At 52.3% G+C, this 8,908-nt stretch overlaps 1 protein-coding gene across 1 annotated transcript in view; it reads left to right on the top strand.

The window, feature by feature from the left end:
- The first annotated feature begins 1,824 nt into the window (after positions 1 to 1,824).
- BCORL1 (BCL6 corepressor like 1) overlaps positions 1,825 to 8,908 on the top strand; it is a 40,714-nt gene continuing 33,630 nt past the window's right edge. The window contains exons 1-3 of the mRNA XM_007450471.1: positions 1,825 to 1,910; positions 6,533 to 6,620; positions 6,899 to 8,906. Of these exons, the coding sequence (XP_007450533.1) occupies positions 1,825 to 1,910; positions 6,533 to 6,620; positions 6,899 to 8,906 (2,182 nt within the window). The remainder of the gene's footprint in view (positions 1,911 to 6,532; positions 6,621 to 6,898; positions 8,907 to 8,908) is intronic.

Genomic DNA, 8,908 nt, shown 5'->3' with positions numbered 1-8,908 from the left:
GGGAAAGAGACAGAGAGATGGGTGGGGTAGGAAGAGAAAGAGGGAGGGAAGGGGAAGGGGGATAGGAGAGGGTGGCAGAGGTGAGGAGAGACCAAGGGCCAGGTTTCTGGGGTGGCAGGAGAGAAGGGCCCCAGATAGGCCAGCAGGCACTGGGTCTGGAAAGCCAGGAAAGGGGCAAGTACAAAGGAAGGGGCAAAGGCAGCGATATCCTATGTGACAGGGACAGGAGTAGGATGAGGACCAAGGAGAGAATGGGGGATGTGGCCCTGCTGTCCTCTCACTGACTCTCTCCCTTGTCTGCTCCCTCTGTGCCAGCCACGCTGGCCTCCTGGCTCTTTTCTGATCTTAGCAGGCACCTCGTGCCTTAAGGACCTTTGCAAGGTTGTTCCTTCTGCCTGGAATGCTCTTACCCAGATAGATAACCACATGGCTCGCCTCTTTGCTTCCTTCAGGATGTTTAAATGTCTCCTTCTCAGCAAAGCCTACTCTGATCACGCACTTACACGTTGCAGCCCATTCCACTCCTCGCCCCCGACCATCGCCCTTGCCCCTTAGCCTGTGTTATACCACTTTCTAACATACTGTAGCACAGACTCATTTAACGTGTTTGTTGTCCATCTCATCCCACTAGAATATAAGCTCCATGAAGGCAGAGATTTCTGGTCTTTTTTGTTAATTGTTGAATCCCCAGTACCTAGGACAGTGCCAGCACATAGTAGGTGCTCAATACATGTTTGTTGAATGAGTAAGTGATATTGTGTTAAATATGGACAATCTCTGAAAATTGTATAAAGGATAAATGAAACAAATTCCTGAGGTGACTGTATTTTACTGTGGTTTACTTCTTTGGAAAGTGGAGAACAGCATAAAATTCTGATCACTGTAGGGTTTTGTTCAGTTGAGCTTTGATGAATAAGGCTTTTAGCTAATAAGTTAATTCGAGTTTGAGGGTCTCAAGACAACCTCATTGGATAAACCTCTTTCTCTTGATGCCTCATTTTCTCTGGAAGGTGAATTGGCTGTGCAGTGGTTGTCAACAGCGAGAACCCGACATTGGCTGGTGAAGGGGGCGGTAGGTCATGGGGATGACAGACCGATAGGAAGGGACAAGGGCAGACATGTGCGGTTCTTGATGGAGCATTGTTTTCTGTTTGTTTGTGGTCAGAGCACAAGGAGTATGGTATCTGATCTGAAGGGCACTTTAAACTAGGTTAGGTATATGCATTATATCTATATAACTCCTAACTTGAAATTAGAATGAGTATTTTTGAAGGGCTTATAAAGAAAGCATGTGCTTCCTCTGGAGAGCTTAAATTGGTTATGTCACTCAAATACTTCAGTACTCATGGATTGGAGAGTTGACGAGAAAAAGATTCCCCAGTAGTCTTTCGATGCCCTGTTCATATATGGGAATGACCCCCTAATTGTAGTTGGTTAGGATAAATGTGTGTAGAACAATATACTGGCATCTCGCTTGTCTGAAATAGATTGAATTTCCTCGAACACTCATGCATATCTGTCTTTCAGATAATTTAAAAATCACTCTAGGTGATTAACAGCATCCTTGTCTCCGTCCTGAAACCCATGGATTCCTGGAAAGCTGGTGCTCCCTCATGCCCATTTGGACCTTAATTTTCCATAGCAGGCTGGCTTGTGAGAGACTGCTTTAACATTTTGGTGCTCTAATTATCTTTATTTATTTAAATGTTTCCGCATAAAAGGTGGTTAAAGCAGCTGTCCGTGTTACAAGTTTTGATTTTTGGGAGTTCTTTTTCCCCAGGGGGAGTGGCCACAGCAGGTCCTAGCTGGTGGTGAGTGGCTGTCATGATCTCTACAGCACCGCTCTACAGCGGCGTGCACAACTGGACCAGTTCTGACCGGATTCGCATGTGTGGCATCAACGAGGAGAGGTGAGGAGGCTGGGAAGGTGGCTGTTGCCGGCTTCCAGTGAGCGGTGCCTGCTCCCTAGCGAGGTAGCTGCAGCAGCGCCTGAGGGGGGACCCTGGGGGAGGAGGCTGCTGGTTGTTTCTAATTTTCCTGAGGTGGGCTGGGGCTGGGGCTGTGTGAGTGGCCTGCTCTGCCATGCCGTCCCTGTTCAGATGAAAGTGAGGAGGCCAACAGATGACCTTTCGCCGACTAGTATTTGTCTGCTCATTAAGAACTGTCAGATTGTGGATTAAAGGGAAGCTTGGGCAATTGCAAGTTTTATTTGCTGCATCCATGTTCTGTGCTCAAGGATACGTGTAAGATATTTTTGGTCCTTGATCTAAGCCTGGAAGAAAGGCGATTTTGTCATTCAGCTTTATACTGGAAACTGTTAGTGGGTATTCTGGTGATCAGCACTTTCCTGCCTCACGAGGCTAATGACGATTCGCAGTGAGATCCTTATGGAGTATCAAAGGAGGATCAAACTGCTTAACGTAGTTTTCGTATGAAATTGAGAGTTGGTGATGCTTGCCTGATCTGCGTGTGTTTTCAGTTTTCTGTTCACCAAAATACTGGGTTGACCAGGCTGTTCCATTTCCTGATCATGCCCCATATGAAGAGCACTCAAAATGGCCTTCAGATTCTACATTTGATTTTCATAACCCTTGGCCAAAGAGCTATGTGTGATGGTTGCATTGCCTCTCCCATTTTTAGAGAAGGTATGGCTCCCCCATGCTTGCTGGTTTCAATATATCGACTGTTGAAATCCAAATACATCAAGTCAGTCACCTAGAATACAGAACGATATGGCTTTTCCTGGGATTCAAGATCTGGCATTTCCTTGGGGAAATCTTGGAAGTGTATGCATGGGTGTGTGTGCATGTGGGAGAGTGTTGGTAATATTGAAGGGAAAAGGAAAGGACATCTTTGTGTGTATCTACTTTCTTCTGTTCTTAACTGGAGAAGTATGTACTTGTGTGAGGTTCAGGTTAGGAGAATAGACCTTTTTATTATTTTTTTTAAAGCCATTAGCTCCTGATGGTTTAACGCTGTCTATACTGAGGAACAAGTTAGAGATGGACTTAAAAGGAATTTAATTTTAGAGTATAAAAATCAAGATCAAGGAAAATAAGACAAAATTCTCAGATCTGCACGAGAAAGATATTTTCCTTTGCATATGACGTATGTCCTTAGATAATAGCTAAGAGATGGTCTGGGGGAGGCAGAGTGCTGGTATTGATTTGCGTGAGTATTCATTGGCAGCTAGTTATAAGTAGTTGAGACTTTGATGTAGAGATCTGGACTAGAGCCTTCAAAAAATCAATGAACAAGTTACCTTAGTTTACTGTCTATTCTAAATCCCCTCTGAAAAAGGACCAGGAAGTGGGCCCGAACCTGATTTTCCCTCCTTATGGACCTTTCTTGGGACGTTAGATGACCAAATATGCCAAGTGGTTAAGATGACCTTTTTTAAGTGTTGTCACTCCTGATCTCATCTACCCATTACTGTCACCTTCCCACTACAGCCCAGGCCATGCTATAGCTGATTTCCAAAATGTGATCTCACCTTATTTAAAAACCATCTTCCTTAGCCCTTGACCACCTGTAGAACTTCGACATTTCGGGTGTAAAGCTGCATCTGGGGGTTAACTCTTAAAGTTATGTTTGAGAAGCCTGCCCGGCGCCATCAGATGTAGCTGAGGACTGTAGAAACTGGGGACAGGGGCTTTATGCTGGCCTCAGGTGGCCGACTCTAGACAAGCCTCCAGCTAAATCCCTCTGTTTGCTTGCTTGCTGCTTCCTTTCTTGTACCCATTCATGCCTTCATTCACCAAACACTTATTGAACTCAATCAGAGCAAACCAGTAGTCATGGGATATTGGTGGTAAGTGCTGTCGAGTGGCATGTACAGGTCCCGTGGGAGTCTAGAGGCCAGAATGGAAAACTTCCTGGGGGAATACAGGAGGGCTTCCCAGGGGCAGTGACCTTTGTGCCGGGGCTTGGGGGATGAGTAGGAGTTTCAGGTGAGGGCTGGTATTTCTCACATGGTGTGTTTGGGGGAGACCTTGGCTGGAATGAAGGCAGTCTTGGGGTGCTATGGGAAGTCTGCAGGGACTGGGATCTAAGCGAGATGTGTGCCGTGTAGTTAGGGCCCAACAGGAAATGAAAAAGGTCTGGTTTGACAGTGGTGCTAGCCCTTAATAATTAGGAAAACAGCCCTGAAAGGTTATGGCTGTTTCTGGTTTAAGTTCAACAAAGCCTTGAGCATAACGGCCCAGGGTCATCTCTGTTGGGAAGAAAAGGTGGGATTGATTTTCAGACCTGACTGAAGCCTGCTTTGACCCCTGCTCCCTTTTCCCCGCCACCCACGCCCTCCTAATCTTGCCCGGTTGACCCTCCTCTCCCCATGCACCCCTGCCCTGCAAGCTGTCTCTGTCCCAGGCTCTTCTCTCAATGGAGCAATTTAACGTTTGCTTGGCTTTACACACCTCTCTCCTCAGAGGGTTTGACACGTGGCCACAGGACATTTTCCCAGAGCCTTGGGGGCTGGCACTCAGGTGTGGGTATGGCTGGAGTAGCCAGGACTGCTGTTGTCTCTGCCACCTCCAGAGTCTCTGGGCCGGTGGCTCTGCCGTTCTCTGGTGGCTGCCTTCGAAGGCAGGGTGTCTACTTTCAAGGTGACTTTATGCAGGGTGGGAGCCAAGCAAGGAGGGCCGAATATGCAGCTGAACTCCCCTTTGTATGGTCAGGACGGGGGAAATGGAAATAGTGTCTCCCCTCTGCGGTCCCTCATGTGGGGTTGGTGAAGGGGGTGGTTCCCCGCCGCTCCTTTTTCCTCGTCACCATCCTCTCTGCAAAACCATCCCTGGCCTGGCCTAAGGCTGGGTATTGGTCTTGCTTTTGTGGGCTCTCAGGGGTTGATGTCGAAGTGTGTTTGCCCTTTCCCTCAGGCTCCCCTTCCTCGGGACCCCTGACTGCATCTCCAGCCCTCCTCTCTTCCTATGATCATTTCTGTTTGTCACCAGCAGTCACTGCCAGCAGTGGAACCCTCCCACTTCTGCCAGCCTAGATGCCTTTTAAAGGGAACAAGCCTTTCCCCCCGGTTAGTCCCTTCTGGAGCCCTGAAAAGGTGGGGAGAGGCCCGCGGTGATCCCCTTGCCTTTTCTGCTTCTCTTGCCCCAGGTACAATTTTGGGGTCCGTCAACGGTGCCCTGTTCCAGTGGGAGGGAAGGAGTTAGTTCTTGTGGGGGTTGGTTGTGGGCGCCCTGACTGCCCTTTGGTTAGGATGGCTGGTGAGGCAGCTGCTGGCTTCTTCCCTGGCTGTCGCAGAGCTCAGGGCGAGGCTCTGAAGAAGGGGGGCAAGCCCCAAGGCACTCTAGCTCCCCAGAGGTGCACAGAGCATTCCTGTGCTTTGCACCCTAGGAACCACATCTCAGGGTTTCTTCTGGAGCTTTATTCTTGCACCTCAGCTTTCCACTTGGCCACTCACACCATAGCTCCTGCCCCACTGGTGTCTTCCCTAGGGCAGCAGTGGCACGTTCTTGCTATAACTCAAAATACCAAACTTCCAGGGGGTGTTTGTCTTCTCTTCAACTTCACCCTCCCAGTCTGACGTTTTTATTTTTGGCCAGGATATACCATTTTCTAAGGTTCTTGCCCAAATTTTAGAGAAGACATTTTGAGGAGGTGAGAGTACAGTTGAGTTTTCCTCCTTTGGGAACCAGCTCTCTGGCCTTGAGCATTTCCCTCTGCAATATACCAACTTGAATTCGGGGTCTGTAGCCTTGAAGGCTTCCTTCCCTTTGCGATGGGAGAAAATGCAGTGGTGCTGGGAGGCCAAGCAGAGAGTGGGGGAGCTGGCAGGGGATAGGATGCAAGCAAGAGCAGAAAGGTAGGAAAGAGGGTGCTGGCTTGAGCTCTCTGGTACCCTAGAAAAGGGGAAGAGATACCCTAGAGGGAAAGAAGTCGTGCCCTTGAAATGCCCCTTGATGCTCAGTGACCTGCCTCAGATCAGTATCATTATGTGCGCTAATAAATGTGTACCTGCTCTAGGCAAGCTCATCAGGTGATAGGTGATGATTTGGATTTAGAACATGAAACACAATGGGGGTGGTTATTTGTTTTAGGAAAGGGTTACCCTTATGGTACCTGCAGCCAGCTTTCTTTGTAGACTTAAAATAAGATCATATTTACGAGAAAAGCAGTTTGCATGCCTTTTGGGATCTTCTGTGAATTACCTCTCCCCTTCTGGCAATGCCCAGTACCTCCTGGGCGGTCACCTTGATGGATAAGCTCTAGGGACAAGGCAAAGGTGCTGGGGTCCTCCACACTCCTGGTGAGAGCCCTAGAATACACAGCCCAAAGAGGGGAGTCTAGTCAGATCAGGCTCCTTTGCAGGAACTTGAAAAGCTGGGCACAGAGGCTCCGGTTTTCAGCCTGGACCTCCCCCACCCCTAGTTCCTTGTGATTTCCCCCAAGCCACCAAGGGAAGCGAGACAGGAGGGTTTTTTGGGAACCCAGGCAGGCAGGGGGCGTTCTGGGGAAGGTGGTGGTGGCCTGAAGACTAGGCCTCATGTCCCTTTTCTGGTTGTGTCTCCCATGCTAGAAGAGCACCTCTTTCTGATGAGGAGTCCACGACAGGTGACTGCCAGCACTTTGGATCTCAGGAGTTTTGTGTCAGCAGTTTTTCCAAGGTAAGGGGCCATGCAGAACCACATGCCACCTGCCAACGGGTGGAGCTGAACTGCTCAGGCAACGTGCCCAGCCTGCCATCCCAAGAAGGGGGCCAGGAAAGGACAGGGTGTTTCCCAGGAGTTGCTGTATGTGAGACAGAAATTGGCCAGCTTCTCTTTGCTTCTGCCTGGTTGGTCGAGTTGCAAAGAGGACCAGCAGTCACCTCTCCCGGGCCTCGGGACACTTGCACGATCTACAGAGAGCTCGCTAAGATGGGCACGCTGCTCTGTCGTTGCAGGTGGAGCTCACGGCAGTTGGAAGTGGCAGTAATGCCCGGGGGGCAGACCCAGATGGCAGTGCAACAGAAAAACTTGGGCACAAGTCAGAAGACAGGCCTGACGACACCCAGCCGAAAATGGACTATGCTGGGAATGTGGCAGAGGCAGGGGGCCCCTTGGTGCCACTGAGCAGCCCGGGAGACGGGCTCAAGCTTCCCACTTCCGACGGCCCAGAGGCCAGCAACGGCACGGCAGACTGCTCCTGGACTCCCCTCAGCACCCAAATGAGCAAACAGGTGGACTGCTCGCCAGCTGGGTTGAAGGCTTTGGACTCTCGGCAGGGTGTCGGGGAGAAGAATACTTTCATTTTGGCAACTCTAGGAACTGGCGTCCCCGTGGAGGGCACCCTGCCTCTGGTTACCACTAACTTCAGTCCGCTGCCAGCCCCCATCTGCCCCCCGGCTCCCAGTTCAGCCTCTGTCCCCCCATCTGTTCCAGATCCATTCCAGGTCCCCCTCTCTGTCCCTGCCCCGGTGCCCCATTCTGGGCTCGTTCCCGTCCAGGTTGCCACTTCGGTTCCGGCCCCTTCCCCTCCCTTAGCACCAGTCCCAGCTCTGGCTCCGGCGCCACCGTCAGTGCCCACACTCATCTCCGATTCGAACCCTCTTTCCGTTTCAGCCTCAGTCTTGGTGCCCGTGCCAGCTTCTGCTCCCCCGTCGGGCCCCGTCCCCCTGTCGGCTCCGGCCCCTACCCCCATCTCAGTCCCAGTTTCAGCTCCTCCCTTGGCTCTGATCCAGGCTCCCGTGCCCCCTTCGGCTCCGACCCTGGTCCTCGCACCTGTCCCCACTCCAGTTCTGGCTCCGATGCCGTCGTCCACCCCTCCGGCAGCTCCTGCCCCTCCATCGGTGCCGATGCCCGCCCCGACCCCGTCCTCTGGCCCGCCTTCTACCCCCACCCTCATCCCTGCCTTTGCTCCCACGCCGGTGCCTGCACCCACCCCAGCCCCAATCTTCACTCCAGCCCCCACACCCATGCCGGCTGCCACGCCCACTGCCATTCCCACCTCTGCACCCATCCCGGCATCCTTTAGTTTGAGTCGAGTGTGTTTTCCTGCAGCTCAGGCACCAGCTATGCAAAAAGTCCCCCTGTCCTTTCAGCCAGGGACAGTGCTGACCCCGAGCCAGCCGCTGGTCTATATCCCACCTCCAAGTTGTGGGCAGCCACTCAGCGTGGCCACACTGCCAACCACCCTGGGAGTCTCCTCCACCCTTACACTCCCTGTCCTGCCATCCTACCTGCAGGACAGGTGTCTCCCTGGGGTGCTGGCCTCCCCAGAGCTGCGGTCTTACCCATATGCATTTTCTGTGGCCCGGCCTCTGACTTCGGAGTCCAAGCTGGTCTCTCTGGAGGTGAACAGGCTCCCCTGCGCTTCCCCATCCAGCAGCACCAGCACCCAGCCTGCACCCGATGGGGTCCCCGGGCCTTTGGCAGATACTTCCCTCTCCACTGCTTCTGCCAAGGTGCTTCCACCACCACAGCCTCTGCTGCCAGCCCCCAGCGTGAGCTCAGCCCCACCGCATCCTGCCAAGATGCCAGGTGGCAACGAGCAACAAACAGAAGGGACTTCCGTCACTTTCTCTCCCCTCAAGTCACCTCCACAGCTGGAGCGAGAGATGGCCTCTCCGCCCGAGTGCAGCGAGATGCCCCTGGACCTCTCCTCCAAGTCCAACCGGCAGAAGCTCCCGTTGCCGAACCAGCGCAAGACGCCTCCCATGCCCGTGTTGACCCCCGTGCACACCAGCAGCAAGGCCCTCCTCTCCACGGTCCTGTCTAGGTCCCAGCGCACGACCCAGGCTGCTGGCAGCAATGTCACCTCATGCCTGGGCTCCACTTCCTCGCCCTTCGTCATCTTTCCTGAGATCGTGAGGAACGGGGACCCAAGCACCTGGGTGAAGAACTCCACTGCGCTGATCAGCACCATTCCCGGCACCTACGTGGGAGTGGCCAACCCAGTGCCTGCATCCCTCCTG

This window comes from Lipotes vexillifer, unplaced genomic scaffold (assembly GCF_000442215.2).
Source record: "Lipotes vexillifer unplaced genomic scaffold, Lipotes_vexillifer_v1.1 scaffold215, whole genome shotgun sequence".
Taxonomy (NCBI): domain Eukaryota; kingdom Metazoa; phylum Chordata; class Mammalia; order Artiodactyla; family Lipotidae; genus Lipotes; species Lipotes vexillifer.
The sequence above is the reverse complement of the archived record's forward strand: the minus strand, read 5'-3'. Positions and strand labels throughout refer to the sequence as shown.